Here is a 22,040-nt window from a genome sequence, read left to right on the forward strand (position 1 = left end):
AGCCATGCTTAGTGCTGACAACCACTATAACACTAAGAATAATAGAAAGAGGATACCAAATTTCTTTATTTACCTAGTCTCCACAAATGTTTTCATGCATTTAGCCACTGTTAAGAAACGGCACATTTCATTGACACAGACTTTGACACCTGATGACTAAGAAATTCCCTATCTTTAGAGAGAGCAGACCAGCTTCTCCCAGATACTCCTATTTATAACAACAAATTTGGCTCAGCAGGATCAGAATTCAAAGACCCTCCTAAATATCAGCATGAGGCCAATGTTAGATGTGTGATTGATACTACAAAATTTATATTTATGTTTGTTTCTGTTTTAGAAATGGGTGGGGGTTCTGCATGTGACTTCTGTGGTAATATTCCTGAAAATAATTGAGTTCCAGTTCCAGATCACACACTGGCACTCTTTTTTTTTTTTTTTTTTTCCCAGACCTTTTTGGGATCAGACCACTTAATTAGACTCTGAACGGCTATCAGGACAATGGTATGGCAAATCTGGGGCCTCAGATTTTCCTATGTACATTCCAGTAATCTTCAAGTGAGCTTTATGGTGGGAATAAAAATCCTATATATTGTAGTAGTTATCATCCATGTAGATAAGTCTATCTATGAAAAGCAACAGCAACAGCAGCAGCAGCAGCAACAACAACAACAACAACAACAACAAAAACAAAAAAACAAAAAACAAAAAACAACAACAACAAAAAAAAAAAACAACCACAAAACCGCATGGGAAATACCCTGGACTAGAAATGAACACATGGGACATCTTACTCTCTCATGAAAAGCAGCATGGAGGATGTGACTCACACTTACTTCGGGCAACAGGACAGTATCCCATTCACAACATTCTACAAACCAGAACAGAAACACATTTTCTTTTCTCAGGAACTTGCTTCTTCACTCTCAGAAGATGCAATATGATCAAGAGTTTGACTACATGTGATAGACTCTCCCAATATGCCTTCAACAGAAGTAGGTCTGAGTTTTACTCAAGGACGTTAAGCAGCCCCTCCCTGAAATAAAAAGAAAACGTACGTAAAAATATAATGGGATAAGATAATGAAAGGCTGCATCTTTGTGTTATCCTTTGCAGAGGAATGTCTGAGAGTTATGATTTTGATTTCCTACCCAATGCTGATCATAGGGAGAATGTCACTGGGCTTTTGAGAATACAGATGAGGCATTAGGATTCATGTTTTCATAAAATGTTCCAGTTTAGAGATGAGTGTCAGCTCTGCACCACAGTAGTTTTTTATCAAAGACTGTCTGTGTATACAGAGTAAAGATTGAAATAATAAAAGCTGAGTACTCCATCACTTTTTACTGGCATAAGGAACATAACAGTGCACACATAATAATAGTATCAGCCATCAATTGGAGGAGAGGCCTTGGTCTTGCAAAGGTCATATGCCCCAATACAGGGCAATGCCAGGGCCAGGAACCTGGAGTTGGTGGGTTGAGGAGCAGGGTGGGGGAAGGGTATAGGGGGCTTTGGGGATAGCATTTGAAATATAAAGGAAGAAAATATCTAATAAAAAAATGGAAAAAAATAGTATCTTGCTACATTTTTATTGAGTTTACAGCTATGAAAAAATGGATTGGCCTAAAAATCACCAATGTAAAAAGTTGTAAAACTGCCAAGTTATGGCAAAATAAATTTTCTTCATTCTGTCATTGAAATTGTAGATTGATAACATTGTATAATTAGGTCTTTAAATTTTAGAGTCTGGAGGTAAACACATACATACGTACTCTTACATTCAGAGGTTCCCAATTATTGTCATAATACAGTGTTTCAACTGAATAATTTGAAAATGTTTATTTAAATATATTACATGTTCAGTACAATCCTTAAGTATTTTTAACCTCTTGCTACAATGTGGTTTGTGGTTCTAGTGTTTATACTTGATCCAGTGGTGCAGTAACAAACAGCAGAGGAAATACAAGACAGCCTGAGAATCACCATGAAAACACTAATATACCACAATAAAACATATCTAGTAAGCTTTATGAAATAGTCTACAATGTGTCATAGAAAGGTGGAAGGGTTTTATATTGGATGACCTTGTCACATGATAGCCAAATATAAGTTCTAATCAAATATCCAAAGACTAGTTATATTAACTGTATTCTTGTTTAATCCTATTTCCATTCTACTCAGTTTTATCTGATGGAACTCAAATAAGGACTAACTGTATCTGTTGGAAGTAATATATTATTTGCTCCATTAACATTTGCAACTATGTTTAATACCTTGTCATTAATATTTACTAACTTTTTAAAAATTGGAGCCTTTTTTAAAAAATATAATGTCCAGATCTCATGTAAGTATGGTTGGCTTCAATCTTGTACTGGAGGATGACTTAGAACTTCTGGAACCTCTACCTTCTAATTTAGTGTCTGGAACTTGAGGAATGCACCAACAGGATCAGTTCAATCAATGATGGGGTCTCTTACTCACCATTCTTTCCACAGTGGGCAATAAGTGCTTCAATTATGTTACATACCTGCTTAAAATTTTCTAACTTCTTAGTAGGCAAAATTGAATTCCATATATGTGTGTTCTTCACACATTCATGTGTGGTAGATTATAGAATTGTTCTTAATGCTACCTTTCGTTCACAGGACGATGTAATCTTGGTTTAGTTCTCTAGCTCTTGCTGAGCACAATACAATTTATCATTAACTATTGTCTGGGCCCCACTTGGACAAAGACTCAACTCTGTACTCATTTTATCGATCTCTCTATTAGGACATGCAACAACACACATCTACCTAGTCAAATTCAGCCACTTAATTGCCAGTAACTATAACAATGGGGACAAGAGACATTTATAGTTTCTGATCACTGTCATCCATCATTTTGTTTTGTTCCCTCCCACTTCTGTGAGAGTGGTCTGGCTGCATTTCATACTCAGATTTAGTCACTGGAGACTGGAGATCCTGAAAATTCTTTGTGTTGCAGATGGAGAAAAATAAATTCTGGGAGTCTGACCCTTCACAGTGATCTTTTCTGGTGAGGTATATCAGCTCTCGCGCCTGCTCTCTCTTCCTTTCACTGAGTAGAGTCAATCATAGAGCTCATGCAGCTGTTTCATGCATTCCTTATAATCTGGATTGATGGATAGTGCTGGTTAGCATCATAAAGAGTTTCCAAATAAGGAAAACTGAAGTCTATAGGAAGAAATAATGTCAGTAAATCTGTGAGAAAATGTTTAACATAACAAAGCTGACATCCAATATTTCCAGCCTAATCTCAAAAGATTATTATAAGAAGTGAAAAGACCAGCAAGATGTAGATGTTTCATTGGTTATTGAGAAGTTTCTTTTGTCCATCTTTACTAACTAGAATATTGTTAATGGCTTATGTATGGACAAATTTTGTGTATGGGCATGCATGCACAAATATGTTCCTGTGTGTTTCTCCCTTTTATGTAAGTGTCCACAGTTTAGAGTTGAGATACTAAACCATATCACTTCTATATTTGGGACTAGGAAGAAACCTGTTGTGAACCAATATCATTGTGAACTTATCTTCATGGTTCTTGTCACTGTTACAGAAAAGGTCTGGAAGCTTGTACTTTCTCCTCACTAAACAATTATAAACTCAACGTGATTTTCCAGTTACCTTCAATAGTGAATACTTAAACCACATTTCATAGACTTAGCTAAGTACATTAGACTTGGACAAGCGTTCTTATTGATAATGTGTTTTCCTTTGAATAATCTCCTCATTTTCCACACTTATATGGAAAATAAAATATGGATATCACGAATGTTTAAACAGAGGTCCAAGAATTAGATAGTAGATGGAACATAGGCTTATTTGTTCTAAGACATTGAAATGTGTCTGAAAATGGGCTCCTAGAAGTGTGTGAAGGTCCAGTTTAGCATGGGCAGAGAAGGAGCCAATTCTTTCTATTGCATCATATTTTGTATCTGAAAACAATTATAAGATTTTATGAGACTTCAACTTCATGAAGGAGGCAAAGGGATAGATAGTCAGATAAAGGAGCCTAGACACTGTGCTAATCCAAGTATAAAACAGGTGTGGTGCAAATGTTTTACTTCACAGATAATAGGACAGATGATAGGTTTCTATAGATAATCTCAGGTCTGTGGCAAGTGTAGTTCAGAGAGACTCTATGCCACTTGCTGTGAGCCAAGCACCAGTCTGGGTCCTCTCTGAAGTAGACAAAGGGGAAGAAACTTGGTCTTGTGAGAAATTAGGGTTGTTTTCCATAATAATGTATACCTATCTTGAATTTAAGTTACTCTGAGGCCAGAAGCTGCAGGGCTCTGGACCTATTGACATTTGTTGCTAACAGCAGGGAGATTGGATAAAGGATTTATTACTAGTGCTCACTTCTCTGGCCAGTCAGTCAAAAGCCTCTTTGGCTAGGGCTGGTTAACTCTTTGTGAACCAGAGAGAAAAGAAAGGAAACAAATTAAGATGCTACATCCATTTCAGTAGTGATTCCTGTGACAGGTTTAAAAGCCTGGAAGCAGTCACGAGGCAAAGAATTTCAAGGAAACTTAGCCTCCTGGAACCTTGGCATTCCCATAGCTAGAATGCCCCAGATTTGTCCCTGCAATATTGTGGAGGGTCTTGCATGCTTTCTTACAGTATTTTACTGGATAAGAGTTAGAAATCTCAGGGCAAGCTTAGGCAAGTATATTCAGAATCTTTATTACAGCCAGTTATAGCAGACTACATTGCATATTCGAAGAAAGTTGGTGAACTCTTCTGACAAATGGAGATTCACTACAGATACTCAAAAGAACAGCCATGTTACTCTCATATGCAAGAATTTACCAAGGCCTGGGAAAAAAGAGGGTTGTGGTATTGCATTATTCATGATAAGGTCTGCTAGAGGAGAACCCCCTGGTACTAGCTTTCACAAGGCTCAAAAGAGTAGCTCAAATTGTAACTAGGGTGTGAAATACATACCTGTCATTAGCTGAATCTAAGCAGGGCTGTTTTATCTTTACTGTAAACATTACCTGATTTCTGTCAGTCCTTTGAAGTCATTCCTGTTTTGTGTCAGATACTTCAATGTACTTTGCCTGCTGTGACACCCTACTCCTTTGTTTTCTGTATTATATAAGACTGGTGTTCCTTTTGTGAAAAATTACGTTCAGACTCAGCACTCCCTTGTGTCTGTGTCTGTTTGTCAATTCTTGCTGACCCTTGCTCACCTGCAACCAGAAACCCGTTCCCTGAAGAACGGAGACCAAATAGAGGTTCGTCTGTAGCATTAAGATGCTGTATACAAGCAAATATACACAGACACATAAACACTCATAAACATATTTCTATTTTCATTCACATTCCCATTTACACAGTAACACATTCACATTTTTGTTGAGCCAAACCAACTGTCCCATACACTCCACAAAGTATTCATGCATTCTTACATATACATGTATACCTACACACATACATGTAGACAAACAGACATGTTGTGTCCGGCCAGCCGACCACATTTTGGGTCCTAGGCTGGAAAGGCATGTTGGAAACCTGGAAGAGAAGAAGGGCTAGGCTGTGCGAGATAAGGAAGGAACCAAGACAAGCTCTCTGTTCAAGGTTCAATTTTAATGTCAGCAAACACGCTTTATAAAGAAAAGGGGAGGCCCATCCCTGGCCAAGCAAAGTTCCTTTGAAGTATATAGGTCAGCCTTTTAGTGGGAACTCGCAAAGACCGATCGCAGTTCGATGTTAACTCCTGAAGATTCTTGGAAGAGAACCGGTTTGGCCTCTGGCAGGTTGAGCCTCAGGCAGGTAGTGACACATCAAAGGAGCAGCACAGCAGGTGGCTCTGCTCAAGTGGCTGCGGATGGTCACAGCCAGCCTTGCTAGGCTGGAAGGAGGTAACACAGACATACACATTTGGATGGATAGACAGACCGATGGATGGATGGATGGATGGATGGATGGATGGGTGGATGGGTGGATGGATGGATGGGCCAGAGCCCCCTAAGACAAGTCATCCAATGATATTGTTTCCCTGGCCTTTTTATACCGTCTTAGAAAAAAGTTCATTAGAGAATTACTTAATAATTAAAGTGTTACATAAAATGCAAGTTCCAGATGGTTGTTGATACTAAGTTCATATTCATTATAAATTCAAACAATTTTTGCCTTATCATAGTGTACAACTGTAGTTTATTCTTGTACCTAAATTTTTTTTGAACAGAAATTTTTCCCAAGCCCATTTCTCTTTTTTTAATGTGACTATAAAAGCCCATTGTGTTTCTATTATTTCTTATTATGAAGCCCTTACCCTCTACTATTATTTACAGAGGGGGGCAGGCCTGAAATTGTAGCTGGGGGATGTGCTCAGAAGGGTCAGAAGTTAGTGAATTTGGGTAGAATTCTCCCCTGATTGTTTCTAATGGCTACAGGTCTCTGGGATTGCAGGTAGAGGTGTGGGCTGGAAGCAATAATTGATTTAATATACATTTTCATTTTATGATAAACAATATATGCATTCCTAGTGTTTTCATTTATCTTCATACTATTATGGAGAAAAATTCAATAAATAACAGGAGAGACAGTAACTAATTTTTACATTTACTATTCATAAAGAGACAGGTATTTTCCTGTACAGTAGATGAAACAGGAGGAAAAGCATAGTTATTCAACTTTTAGAGAATGTCTTTATTTTCACTGCTTCCTGTTCTTTTGCCATGCAACTCTTATTAAGTATCTCGTATGGCCCTGATATAATGTTATAACATGTTATTTTACCCATTGGTCACTACATATTGTTTTACTATTGCCACCTGTCACATAGAAGATATTTTATGTGATTTTTTCAACTATGAGAAGCCTATATGACTTTTCCCTTCATGAATACTGTAGCACTCACCAGGGCCTTTGCATATTGCTCCCTACAGAGGATCACTCCCTGCATTGACACTCTGATAGAAAAGTTCAATTGTAGCCTTGCAGGCTGCTTCCTACAGATGAAATTGCCTGTTAGGTTGTTGCTGCTGTTTGGGATTCCTGGTGAGAACATAGGAAAGTGGGAGAGGAGAACCAGTAAGGAGGTTGAGTCCTAAGTTCCACTGCTGATTACATGTTTTCTGTTTATGTATAAAAAGCCTAATTTAACCCTACAGGATAGGATCTGTGAGGTTCACATCTGTAAGGAAGATCTAGATGGGCAACAATGTGTGCCATAATGGAGATGATGGAACAGATGGACTGAACAGGACATTTTGAGACATGCCTAGAAGGTCCTTAGTGCTTTCATTTTACTTTGTGAAATGGGAATTTTAGCATATAAAAATTTGTATGTAAAATAAACATATTCGTAGTAACCGTCAAAAAAGCAACTGCCAAGATTGTTCATGCAGTGTGTCTCTTGCTTTGGACTTCTCTCTAATTATTTTAGCTCCCATAGGTGAACTTTTTGATGTCCCCCTCTCTCAGCTTTATAAATCTAGATTCTGTCTCTTGCAGGTCTTGTGCAAACCTTGTAAAAGGTAGGGGAAATGCATATTTGCATTGGTACCTGCAGAAACCATCCCAGTCTCCAGAGCTCCTAGTAGACAAGATGTACAGCTGATTTTCCAGACTTCCACACAGGTTTAGTAACAGTTGATCAGGCACAGAATTTACTCTCACCATCAGTAGAATGGATCCTGCAGATTTGGGGGTTCACTATTGCTTCCGAGTTTGATATATTTTTCTCACAGTGATGCAGGACCTTATAAAAGTTTCCTCACTTGTGGTGGCCCACCTTCCAACTATATAATTTGCCTGTGAGACAGAGAAGCACTGAGGAACCCCAGACTATGAATTACATATGAGGGATTTCACGTCTTGGATACAGCTCATTGGATCCTTTTTTCATGTTTTCTTTGGCTATAATACCAATGATATTGCATCTGCTTTGGGAGAATGAAAAGGTGCCCTCTCAGCAACCAAGAATGATGAGAAAAAGCTGAGTGTAAACCCATACTGTTCCTACAGGTCTTATCTGCCTTTGTCACAGTCCAGATAAGCCAACAGGAAACTGAAATATATGCCTTTGCTAAACTGTCTTGTATACTTACTTCATTTACTATATTTTATGCTTTTTACTTAAAGTCCATTTTATTAATGTAAATTTACAATATAAGCTTGAATTCATTCAATTCCATTCCACAGTCTCCCTATGCTGCTCATTCTGCTTTATTTTGCTTTCTTTTCATTCATAATATTCATTAGAAATTAAAAATATAAGTCATCTATTCTCCTCTTCCCTTTAACTCTGAAACACTTATTCTCACCAATTTCATTTCAACTACAATTTTTAGTTGACTCAGTGATTGAATTTTCTTTCCTTGCATGGGTATGAATTGGGGCTAATTTACTAGAACATAACAGTTTTTCAATGGCTACACCACTGAGGAAAATGTCACAGCCTTTCCTAGCAGCTATTAACTGCTAATAGGCTGTTACTAAAGAGTAGGAACTCATTAGACCATTCTTTTTCATGATAAAATAATGTTGTATCTAATTTTGAGAAGGTAAGCATAGTATCGTGCTTATGAGTACAGGGACTGTCTTAGTCAGGGTTTCTATTCCTGCACAAACATCATGACCAAGAAGCAAGTTGGGGAGGAAAGGGTTTATTTGGCTTACACTTCCATACTGCTGTTCATCACCAAAGGAAGTTAGGACTGGAACTCAAGCAGGTCAGAAAGCAGGAGCTGATGCAGAGGCCATGGAGGGATGTTCCTTACTGGCTTGCTTCCCCTGGCTTGCTCAGCCTGCTCTTTTATAGAACCCAAGTGTACCAGCCCAGAGATGGTCCCACCCACAAGGGGCCTTTCCCCCTTGATCACTAATTGAGGAAATGCCTTACAGTTGGATCTCATGGAGGCATTTCCTCAACTGAAGCTCCTTTCTCTGTGATAACTCCAGCTGTGTCGAGTTGACACAAAACTAGCCAGTACAGGGACCATGTCTAGAATCCCCTTTTTCCCAGGTTTTCTTGTTATTCTTTGGTTCTTACATTTCCACTACATGCTATTTGAGATGTTCTTTAGCCTGAAAAAATGATGTTCATTTTTTTTCTGTTGAGGATTAAGTGTGACCACTCTAGTTATTCTAAGCAAATAGAGCTTTTTATTAGGACAAATTAAGACCACTGTTACATCAGTTATATAAAATGACATAAGCATAACCTATGATACACAGAAAGGTAAATACTAAGTGTAAATTAAGAATAAATTATTATTTTATCTGTATGGGTATTCAACATGCATTTGCACCACCTGAGTGCTTGAAGCCTCTGGAGTTTATAAGAAGGTGTCAGAACTCCTAGAACTAGAATTACACATGGATGTAAGCTACCATGTTGGTACTCAGAATCGAAACATGGTTCTCTATTGACAATTAAGGAAAAGAATTATGTACTTGTCTCTATGCTTCCTTAAAAATCACTTATATGGGAATCATTAGCTGTTCCTCATACATCTTTAAAGAAGAAAACATAGTAACAAAATTATCTTACTTCATGTATTGTCTATAAGGCTCAAGCAAATACAATACTCAGTTGGAGAAATATTGGGCATTTATGCCCCAGATTCTACAAAAGGACAAAATGTCTATTGTTGCCATTTGTACCTAAAACAATAGCACAGATAAAACAAATGGAGTAAGAAATGAGCAATGAAATGAATGACATAAAATGTGTGCAAATAATATTAGTATACAAGTTCATAAAGAAGGAAACAACATAGATATTTGAAAGTAATTTCAAGAAAGTCTCTGCATAGACGGAGGATAGAGGAAAGGCTCCTGTACATTAAAAGGCAAACAGGTGAATAGAGTATTTGTCTGTGTTGATACTGCAAACTACTTTTTTACAAAAATGAACGTATGTGTTGTTTGCATTTCCCTAAGAAAATTATGTACATGTAGCATCAAAGAACAGAGAATAGTGCTGAGTCCACTGAAATTGAAATTAAGAGAGCTGTTAGGTGGTTAAGAGCACTGACTCCTTGTCCAGAGGTCCTGAGTTCAATTCCCAGTACCAACATGATGACTCAATACCATATGTAATGGTATCAGATTGCCTTGTCTGGTATATGAGTGTGTGTGTGTCTGTGTATACAGAGAATACATATAATGATAAAAAGAGATAGCTGTCAGTTACGTTATGGGTGCTGAGAATCACATGCATGTCACTTTCAGGATAAGCAAATGCTCTTAACCACTGGGTTTTCTCTCCAATCCCATAAAAGAGATTTAAATGCATATTATCGCCAGATTGATAAAAAAAGAACTCAATGTAATGCAAATGTTATTCCGGAAAGAGTTTTGAAAGTTGGCAAACTCAGTCTAGAATTTATGGAGACAGTCGAAGGACAGCATAACTAGGGAAACTGGAACCCTAGAAAGGTGGCATTATATCTCCTGACTTTATTATTCTCTTTTGTATGGAATTAGAGTGATCAGGAATGTAGTGCCCTCCTGCCTTCCAGAAGCATTGCATACTGTTGTGTCCGGCCAGCAGACCACAACCTGGGTTCTAGCCTGGAAAGGCATTTTGGAAACCTGGAAGAGAAGAGGGGCTAGGTGGCGAGAGAAAGGAATGTAGCCAAGACAGTTACTCTGATCAAGGCTCAAATTTTATTGTTGGGACACTAGTTATGAAGGAAGGGGGAGGGGACCCGATTCCCGCCGAATAATCTCTGGTCCAGTAGAAAGGTGCACGTGTGTGGCTCCGCAGGTTCCAGCAGTGGGCGTGGCAGAGCGAATGAGCGGGAAGCTCCACCCCTGAGCAAGCAGGTTTCAGGCTGGGGGAGGGGAGACTACATCTCCTCCCTTTTATTAACAAAATTTAAAAAAAGAAAAAGCTGGCCGGAGGGGGGAAAAATTTATCTATGCTCAATAGTTCTGCCTGGAATTTAGGGCTAAAGAAAAAACCTGCTTCCCTGGGATTCTTTAACTTTTCTTATGGTAAACTGTATCTGGCCTAAGACTGTCCTTTCTTATCTTAATAAACAACTAACTGAAAAGCCTGGAGCTGTAGGCTCTGACTGTATAATGCTAATTAGTACTGAGTAGGTAACTTTCTAGTTGAATTTTAAGTAGGGCGTTGGAACTCTGGCTAAGTTTGACTGAACAAATGTGAAATACACTATAATAAGAATAACACTAAGTTGATATTCCTCCGCATTTTTGGATGATTGGTGGGAAACAGGGATAAGGGGTTCGGCCAGCTCTGTAGTACAAGGCCAATTGGCTTTTTTATTTGGGTGGGAGGCAGTGAAGGGCTTGCCCTTTCAATAGTACGTCTCCAATCTCTCTCCCCCCTATTAATTAAGTTAAAATAAGGCAGCGCTTAACTGAGGTGATCAAATGATTTTCTCATCCGTAGATGAGTGGGCTTTTAACCTTGGCTTGGGTGGACATGGACCCGATTCCTCCCGTGGATTCTGTTAAGATCCACACCTGTGGCTCTGGTACCTTTTGGGGAGGTGAGGCAGAGCCGAAAAATATTTTTCACTTTTAGCCAAAATTTGGTACCAACCTCTTTCAAACCGGGTTTATCTCACAGGAAACTCAGAAATGGTCAAGCTGGACCTTTCCTTGCAGTACCTCTGCACCAAGCGATGCCCATACTGAATTTATACAATCACAAACCAGTATGCACAGTTCTGAGTGCTGTGCAGCTCCTAAAGGAGAATTATCAACCTCAGATTTAGCAAAGCCTAAGCAAGAATTATGTCGTTAGTAACACCACGATTTGTGGCTAAAATAGGAGCTGGAAGTCGTTCCTCCTCATCTCTGTTTTTTCCACAGCCTTATTGAGCTAAAGACACCTTGCAGTAACAGCAAGGGTGAAAAGCCAGAGGTCAGCTAAGGGGCTAAGCCTGTCTATCAAAATAAAAACCAATCTTTATTAATATAGAAATATCTACTTTTCTAGTCCTCTGGGTAAACCTAATTTTTAACTCAGACTGAAAGCCACGTGCTGGAAATGTCCTTGGAAAAAAGATAACAGCAGCCACCTGTGTGCTCTAGGGGGGCGGGGATGCACATCTGCTGGTCCGCCTCGAGAATGTTGATTTACCTGCTTGAAAGACAAAATCTCGACAGTGAGAAAGTAGGAAAGCAGAACTTCTTTTGGGGAAGTCTAGGTACTTTATTCAAATGCAAATTGTAAAGCTGAGGCTAGTCTCTGGCCTCCTGTTGGGAGCTGGCTCAGAGAGTAGCTTTTTTGGGAGCCTGAGTCCTCAAGCCGACTTTTAAGCAAAAGAGGAATTTTAGTCCTCAAGGTGATACTTTAGAAGATTTAGAATCTGTGTTCATCTGACAAATTAATCTATTTGGCAGCCACCGAGCTCTATCTTCATCTCGTGAAAAAACACAAACTGAGCCCCTACCCCAAATTAGAACTGGATCTGGACCCTTCTATTTGTTAGTCAGGGGGTCCTAGCATTTTACTAATATATTAAGTGACCAATTGCTCTTTAATAGTCTTTTCTACTAGCTGTAAGGCCAGCAATCTTTCTGAGGTTAGGGATCTAGGGGGAGTGGGGGATGTGCTCTGAATTAACTTTGTTAGGTAATTTAGAATATAGGAACCTCTAACATTGGATGAATATTAGACCAGTCTAAGATTGAGTTAGAATGGCTGGTCACACTGAAGAAAAGAGAAAAATCATTATGACTCTATTAAATGACTAATTTTACTAAGTCTGAATATACAGTCTCTGATGTACTATTGTCATAAAGTTAAAAGGCTAGAAGCTAGTCTAAACTGGAAAAAATGACAAGTAAGGATGGATCTAAAACATGAATTTAATTTAGTTTTTTAGTCAATTCAATCAGGACATGAGTCAACTTACCTACCAGCTCGTCACACGAATTTACTAATATGCTTCTGCAGCGTTCTGTGGAGAAAACCTGTTTTTCCTTTTTTAATAAGGTAGCTGTTTTAGGATCAATCTATATGCCAATAAGTAGATTTTTTTTGATACTATAAAGCATTTATTAAACTTTTTGACATTAAAATATTAGATTTTGAAAATAAAGGTAAGACTTCAATAGTGTACATGGGAATGCACTAAATAGTATGCACGGGGATACAATTTCTCTCTTTTTTGTCTTTTAAGAAGTTAAAGTTTTAAAATTTTACAATACCTAAACTTTTGAATTAATAACTAGTTGACAAAATATTTTAAATACTTGGCTGTAAAGGGGCAGTGACTAATTGCACTTTCAATCAATTTTCTTAAGGAGCGGTTGTAACTAGAAGGCTTGCAAAGTTATTAAGAGTCACATGTATATAATTTATTTATTTATTAACTAGAAATATGCATAAGCAATTGTAAATTTGAGAATTAATAGTATCCGAGGGATGAATAATTTAAGCAATTGCGAGCTTAGAGATATGGCATTGACTATTAATATACAAATTAAGGTTTGATTGTTCAGCATTTTAAAACAACATCTACAGCACACAACTAGATCATCTGTGCTGGAACAGGGGAAACTGTGTCTTAAGACTCTACCCCACAGCAGCTAGTTGGGCCCACATGGGCCAACGATTGGCTGGGAGGATGAGAAAAATGACTTTACAATAATGTTTTTTTCTGGCCAAAGAATTGTTTTGGGCACAACCAATTTTTAATTACCAATTAATAGCAATTATAAAAGCTTTCTTTATTTTTTGTAGAAACTTTTGTAGTAAACTAAAACCCTAAGTAATAAAAGGATATTGTCTCTGAATCTTTTGGGTGAGAGCAAGGATTTAAGGTAAACTTTCTTTTGAGAAGCATTAGTTAATAAAATACTTTTTACTTAGGAAACAATATACACTGAAAGATTAAAACTCTTGGCTTCTTGTATAGAAGCAGAAACAATAAAAATTTTTCTTACATAATGTAAAGTTATATTAGCCATACCTAGAGGCAGAATTTTCTAGTGATTACAGTTCACTAGAAGCAAAACTCTTTGAATTTAAGCATTATTTTAAACATCTGAATAGATCTGTAACACTGTTAAAAAGAAATTTTCTTGAACACAGGGAAAAAACTTTTTTAGGCACTGTTTGCAAAACAAAAGAAAGGCCACAAGCCGCTCTGGGGCTGCCCAGAGCCATGTATTGACTCAAATGTAAAATACTTTTTAATCTGAGCATCTTGGCCCTCTTGTAATAAGGACCGATTTTAGAGAAACAATATAACTGTCTACGCCTCTAAATTTTGATACTCTTTCTTAAGATGACTTACAGTTAAAACGTTCTTTACAACTTTAGTGTTGTGAAAAAATTGCCCGTACTGCAGTTTCCTGCCAGGCAGCAACTATAACCAAACTGTTTGTCTAATTTATTTACAAAGACAAACATGACTAGATAACTCTGTCAGTTTTGTATGAAGTGAGCTGTATGAGCGCACTCATAAGATGATTACTCTTGTAATTATCTTAATTACAGTATACAGGTGAATAAAAGATCTTAAATTTGAAATCAAACTGCAAGCTGCAGTCAATGGAACAATGGCAATTTTAACCATAATTTTTAAGTTTTTTGCAAGATTAGGATAATACCTATAACCTTGGGAAAGCAAAACCCAAGTTTAAAACAATTTATTATCTTTAAAATCAATATTAGAAGCACTACTATCATATTACGAAGTTTGGATGTCAATTAATACCTATGAATACCTATTAAAGCAAGCTTTAAAGCTTTAATAAAGAGACATTGCTTTAAATCTTATCTTAAATTTTACTATTTAGGATAAGAACCACATTAATTATTATCCTAGAAATATCTTTAGAGACCCAGCCTCTTGGGCTGCCTTATGCCACGTGTCGGAAGGACTCTAAATTTGAGTTATCAAATTTAACACTAACCATCTGTAGCAATGTAACAATTATTAATCTTAACCAACAACTTATGAGCTGATTGTGAAAACACTCAGAGCACATTATCAATAAAAAAGAACCAAATGAAGCAGTTACATTTAGACCAATCAGAGAATAATTTTTGTAGCTACAATCATAGAATAAAAAAACACTTTACCATTGTCAAACACATTAATCATGAACCATCTATTAGCTTTTTTACTCTGAAACTTAGAGGCTGTGCACTCGCCCTTATTTCCTAAAACGAACAGTTTTTCCAGCAGGGGCCCTCCCGCCATGTGTCTGATTCCAGGCTGAAACACGTGGCAGCTCTCAGCTTTGCAGATAAAGTTTTTTATACCATCTTTATTATCCAACACAAAACATAGAACATTCATTCATACAGACTGGACACGAACATACATGAATTGAACACGAGAACAGATTGGTGCACCGGACATTAGACAAGACACAAAAGGGAACAGAGTACTCCTGCTATAAGGCCCAGAGAGAAATTTCTCTCTGCTTTTTGGGACATTTTCCTCCCTTATGATGCATTTTTTATTAACTGGGGCAATCCGCCTATTCCTTTTAATAAACCCTTTCTTTTCTCACGCCTCATGTAGCTTCGGAGAGCTACGGCCTACCGCCTATTACCCAGCTCCTCACTGCTGAACCTAAGTGAACCAGCGCTCGGGTTTAACGCTGTCTCAGCTTAGCCCATACCTTCTCTGGTATGAATTTCCCTTATACTTTATTTTATGGAGCTCCGAACCAGCAGCGTCTCTTCCAAAAATCCTTTGCCGTTTCTCAGTCCCTCGTTGGTTCGCCAATTGTTGTGTCCGGCCAGCAGACCACAACCTGGGTTCTAGCCTGGAAAGGCATTTTGGAAACCTGGAAGAGAAGAGGGGCTAGGTGGCGAGAGAAAGGAATGTAGCCAAGGCAGTTACTCTGATCAAGGCTCAAATTTTATTGTTGGGACACTAGTTATGAAGGAAGGGGGAGGGGACCCGATTCCCGCAGAATAATCTCTGGTCCAGTAGAAAGGTGCACGTGTGTGGCTCCGCAGGTTCCAGCAGTGGGCGTGGCAGAGCGAATGAGCGGGAAGCTCCACCCCTGAGCAAGCAGGTTTCAGGCTGGGGGAGGGGAGACTACAGCATACGTGTATTTTGTGTCTTATGAGTCACCCCAAACTCTCAGAGAGACCTGTTACATCTGAGAAATTCAGAGTGGGTGATTCATGAGAAGGAGCAGCTGGAGCAGCCCAGCCTCTCATTTCTGCTTTCATGGGGTTTATGTTATAATTTGTATCACTGTGGGAGGATAACTAGCATATTGTAGACAGTAATAGTCTGCAAAATCTTCAGACTCAAGGCTGCTGATGGTGAGAGAATAATCTGACCCAGACCTACTGCCACTGAACCTTTTTGGGACACCAGAATCTAAAGTGGATGCGGCGTAGATCAGGCGTTTAATAGTTCCATCTGGTTTCTGCTGAAGCCAGCTTAAGTAACCACTAATTTCCTGACTTGCCCGACAAGTGAGACTGACTCTTTCTCCCAGAGAGGCAGATAAGGAGGATGGAGACTGGGTCATCTGGATGTCACATCTGGTACCTAGGAGTGGAGACATAATGAATATCCACATAGATAAGCATGAGGGCATCCCCCAAATGCCAGTCAACATTAACCACAGTGGAACAGTGAAATTCCAATTTTAGTTCATTTTACCTGGAAACCAGAGCAACAAGAAGCCAAAAACGTGAGCAGGAACCCTCATGTCCATGCTGAGTCCTGACTGCAATGACAATGGCACAGGATATGTTTGACTGGTATATGAAGAAGTCCCCAAGGCCATGCAGTGAGGGTATGCAAATCATTAAGAAGCAGTTAGGATTGGTCACAGCTGCAAAGTTTACTGATCTGAGCACTTAGCACAAGCCCAGTGTCCCCAGACACCTGAGGTCAAACCACTTGTATGTCTCCAGAGAATGAATTTCATATCAAAGATTTATAATTATAGATGACATTTCTAATGTAGTTATTCTCTATTTTGAATAATACATTTCCAAGATATAATGCTATAATATAGAATATCCTGCTGTCAGGGAATATACAGCAGAGAAGAAACTACTAGATATTAACTCACTTAAATAATTCTGATTGGTTAAAAAAACAGTATGTGTTACCTATGAAGTGTTTACAGTAGATATCTCTTGAAATTAAAAAGACATTTTATAATAAACATATTCCCTGAACTAATACATAAGATTTCACAGTTTTAACTTTGTTAACTACAGGACGAAGAGGGCAAATACACAGTGTGTGCCTTTATAACACCTAGATCTGAACAACATATGTCACGAAGTTGTCACTACATGTAAAAATGGAGGTACTTTCCTGCATAGAGACTAAATGGGTCTAACTTTTGTACAGTTTGGGAGCCTCCATATTTTTCTTTTCTATTATTTGCTACTATTTCCCATACTTTCTCCCCATAAAGTGATGACTAGTGATGATAAAATATAGTACTATAATGGAAAACACTGCTATTTTCACATTTTGTTCTTGAGCAGTACCTGGAGATATTATCCTGATTCAGGAAGCAGCCACACTGTCTGCATGTAGTCCCCACTTTCCAAACAAGAACAATTCAGAAATATTTGTGCATCCTTATAACACATACATTTGAAAACCATAGATCACACACATCTATGTCTTTATTATGACCACCCAACCTTATTCACCATCACAAGAACTACAATCAATTCAATCTTCAATATTTTTTCCTTAAGCCAAGGACTCTCAGTTCTGCCTGTGCCATGCATGCCTGGATACTGCCAAGCTCCCACCTTGATGATAATGGACTGAAACTCTCAACCTATAAGCCAACCCCAATTAAATGTTGTTTTTGTAAGACTTGCCTTGGTCATGGTGTCTATTCACAGCAGTAAAACCCTAAATAAGGTACTGAACCTTCCCATAACTCTCCAAGTCTAGGATCTAAAAATTGAAATTGACATGTCAAAATGACTTCTCAGGTATAGTTATGAGTTTGGTTAGAAATGCACACTCTGAAATATATGGGTGGAATCACATGTGTTTTTTCTAGTAGGGAGAGAAGGAGTTTAGCTATACAGATTTGTTGCTACAATGAAAAAGAGAATTGTGGGGTATGGTGCCTATTGTTCAGGTTAAGGTGGTAGTTTCCTGGAAGTTTATTAGCATTACGCTGTAGTAACTGGACTCTAGAAGGTGCTCTCCAATTTCCTTATCCTTGAGGTTAATTCAGGAGATGGTTAACATCCAAAGCTGTAAGGAAAATATATTTTTAATCAGTTGTGAAGCTATTGGCATTTAGCCACAGAAAATCAATTGAAAACACTGTCTTTGATTTTTCTAACCCTGTAAGTTTCCTTAATACTCCAACATTTTTAGAATTGTTATCAGGTGGTGACTTTGTGAAAAGAGATTTATTTTAAAATGAGAGAGTTTCAGTTATTCATGGCTATGAAATTCTCATTGTCAAATGTGAGTGACTCTTGGGAGAAAAACTTGTATAATGAGTTTTAAGGAACACATGGTTCTTTTGTCTCACAGAATCTCAAATGTCTACCTACCAACACTCTACTGTAATGTTTCTTGGCTTGAGTTTACACAGAGACTGGTAGTACAGTGTACATGAAGTAGAGTAGCTTTGTTAAAGAATAAAAGAATGAGAAAAACACTGAGTGACCATGAGAGACTAAAGGACAAGTGCTAGAAACAAAAACAAACAAACAAACAAACAAACCAACAAAAAAACAGAAAACAGATTTTTTTTAACTGCCATTCCTTCAGAAACACTATGCAGTTACTTTTGTTCCTAACTATATCCAGTCTCTAATTTTCTTCCACTTTCTAGTGTTCCCTAATCTACTAAAGATTATGTTTTCAATCTTGGCCTCGAACTTGGTGGAGTGTCCCAAGGTCCCCAGAGGACTCTCCATGCTGCAGGTGCCCTAGCATACCCAGGATCTTGAGATCACTGGTGGGTGGAATGCAACATCTGTTCCAAAAAAGCTGGAGAGCCTTGGGCCACCAGGAACAGGGACAAAGGAAACCCACTGGACCACTGACTTGGATTTGTACCAGTTGGTGCCATTCCTACTTGAACGCAAAATCTGAGGGCCCTAGAACACGCAGGATCTTGGGATCACTGCAGGAACAGGGACAAAGGAAATCTGCCTAACCAGTGGCCAGGATTCGATCTGGTGGTTCCAGCCCCGCACCATCTTGGGCACGAACTCAGCAGGCCCTAGCACAACTAGGATCGTGGGATCACAGAGACCAGTTGTCATAGGAGAGCACATGGGTGGCAGAAGCACCAAAGCTTCTTGGACAGGGTTCCATTGGGCCTTCATCCTCAGCCAGGAGGCGAAGCTGAAACCCAGAAACCTGGGCACCTTCCCCTCCAGAGGAGAGTCCGCCTCCAGGGAAGGCTCTGAACCCTGGACTCAAGAGGTAGATCTGAGCTCCAGACTTTTGTGCACCTTCCCTGCAGAGGAGAGCATACCTGCAGAGAGTTTTCTGACCACTGAGACTCAGAGGAGAGTTGGACTCTCAGGAGTGTTGACAGAGGCTAAAAGAATCACAGGAGAAACATGTCACAGCCAGAGACAGATAGAACATCTAACACCAGAAATTAGCAAATGGTGAAAGGTAATCATAAGAATCTTACTAAGAGAAACCAAGACCACTCAGCATCATCAGAACCCAGTGTGCCCACCACAGTGAGCCCTGGATATCCCAACGCACCTGAAATCCAAGACTCAGATTTAAAATCATATCTCATGATGCTGGCAGAAAATTTTAAGAAGGCCATTAATAACTTACTTAAAGAAATACAGGAGAACACTGATAAAGTGGTAGAAGTCTTTAATAATTACAGGAAAACACTGCTAAACAGGTAGAAGTCTTTAAAAGGAAACACAAAAATCCCTTAAAGAATTACAGGAAAACACAACCAAACAGGTGATGGAATTGAACAAAATCATCCAAGATCAAAAATTGGAAGTAGAAACAATGAAGAAAATCCAAAGGAAGACAACTCTGGAGATAGAAATCTTAGGAACTAAATCAGGAAAGATAGATGTGAGCATCAGCAACACAATACAAGAGATGGAAGTGAGAATCTAAGGTGCAGAAGATTACATAGAGAACATGGACACAATAATCAAAGAAAATGCAAAATGCAAAAAGATCCCAACTCAAAAGATCCAGGACATCCAGGACACAATGGGAAGACCAAACCTACAGATAATAGGAGTGGATGAGAATGAAGATTTTAAAATTAAATAGCCAATAAATATCTTTATCAAAATTATAGAAGAAAATTTCCATAACCTAAGGAAAGAGATGACCATGAACATACAAGAAGCCTACAGAACTGCAAATAGACTGGACCAGAAAAGAAATTCCTCTTGAAACATAATAATCAAAACAACAAATGCACTAAATAAAGACAGAATATTAAAAGCAGTAAGGGGAAATGGCCAAGTAACATATAAAGACAGACCTACTGGAATTACACAAGTCTTCTCACCAGAGACTATGAAAGCCAGAAGATCCTGGGCAGATGTCATACAGACCCTAAGAGAGCACAAATGCCAGGCCAGACTACTATACACAGCAAAACTCTCAATTACCTTAGATGGAGAAACAAAAGTATTCCATGACAAAACCAAATTTATACACTATCTTTCCAAAGATCCAGCCCTTCAAAGGATAATAAAGGGAAAACTCAAACACAAGGAGGGAAAGTATGCTTTAGAAAAAGCAAGAAAGTCATCTTTCAACAAACCTAAGTGAAGATATCCACGTGAACAGAATTCCAACTCTAACAACAAAAACAATAGGAAGCAACAACAAGTTTTCCTTAATATCTCTTAATATCAATGGACTCAATTCCCCAATAAAAAGACATAGACTAACAGACTGGTTACATAAACAGGAACCAACATTTTGCTGCATACAGGAAACTCACCTCAGTGACAAAGACAGATACTACCTCAGAGTAAAAGGCTGGAAAACAATTTTCCAAACAAATAGTCCTAAGAAACGAGCTATAGTAGCTATTTTAATATTGAGTAAAATCAACTTTCAACCTAAAGTTATCAAAAAATGTAAAGAGGGGCACTTCATACTCATCAAAGGTAAAATTTACCAAGATGAACTCTCAATTCTGAACATCTATGCTCCAAATGCAAGGGCATGCACATTCATTAAAGAAACTTTATTAAGGCTCATAACACACATTGAACTGCACACAATAATAGTGGGATACGTAAACACCCCACTCTCATCAATGGACAGAACCTGGAAACAGAAACTGAACAGAGACACAGTGAAACTAACAGCAGTAATGGAATAAATGGATTTAACTGATATCTATACGACATTTTCTCCTAAAAACAAAAGGATATATCTTTTTCTCAGCACCTCATGGTACTATCTCCAAAACTGACCATATAATGGTCACAAAACAGGCCTCAACAGATACAAAAATATTGAAATTATTCATGCATCCTATCAGATCACCATGGACTAAGGCTGGTATTGAATAACAACATACATAATAGAAGGCACATGTAGAGGTGGAAGCTGAACAAAACTCTACTCAATGTTAACTTGGTCAAGGAAGAAATAAAGGAAGAAATTAAAGACTTTTTAGAGTTTAATGAAAATGAATTCACAACATGTCCAAACTTATGGGACACAATAAATGCAGTCCTAAGAGCAAAATTCATACCTCTGAGTTCCTCCAAAGCATAAAGGAGAGGCTTGACAGCACACTTAAAAGCTCTAGAAAAAAAGGACGCAAATTTACCAAGAGGAGAAAACAGAAGGAAATAATCAAACTCAGGGCTGAAATCAACCAAGTGGAAACAAAAAGAACTATGCAAAGAACCAACAAAACCAGGAGCTGGTCCTTTGAGAAAATCATCAATATAGATAAACTCTTAGCCAGACTAACTAAAGGGCACAGGGAGAGTATCCTAATTAACAAACTCAGAAATGAAAAGGGAAACATAACAACAGAATCTGAGGAAATCAAAACAATCATCAGATCCTACTATAAAAGCCTATACTCAACAAACTGGAAATTTTGGAGGAAATGGACAATTT

General features: G+C 38.3%; 1 gene segment (V, D, J or C) and 1 further gene; one reads left to right on the forward strand and one right to left on the reverse strand.

The window, feature by feature from the left end:
- Window positions 1–22,040, forward strand: part of Igk (immunoglobulin kappa chain complex) — a 3,171,119-nt gene that overhangs the window by 370,246 nt on the left and 2,778,833 nt on the right.
- Window positions 16,195–16,659, reverse strand: Igkv9-124 (immunoglobulin kappa chain variable 9-124). The segment is given in 2 exon segments: window positions 16,195–16,490; window positions 16,605–16,659. Coding segments are annotated over 2 exon segments (351 nt in total).

The sequence above is a fragment of the Mus musculus genome, chromosome 6, assembly GCF_000001635.26.
Source record: "Mus musculus strain C57BL/6J chromosome 6, GRCm38.p6 C57BL/6J".
NCBI lineage: Eukaryota > Metazoa > Chordata > Mammalia > Rodentia > Muridae > Mus > Mus musculus.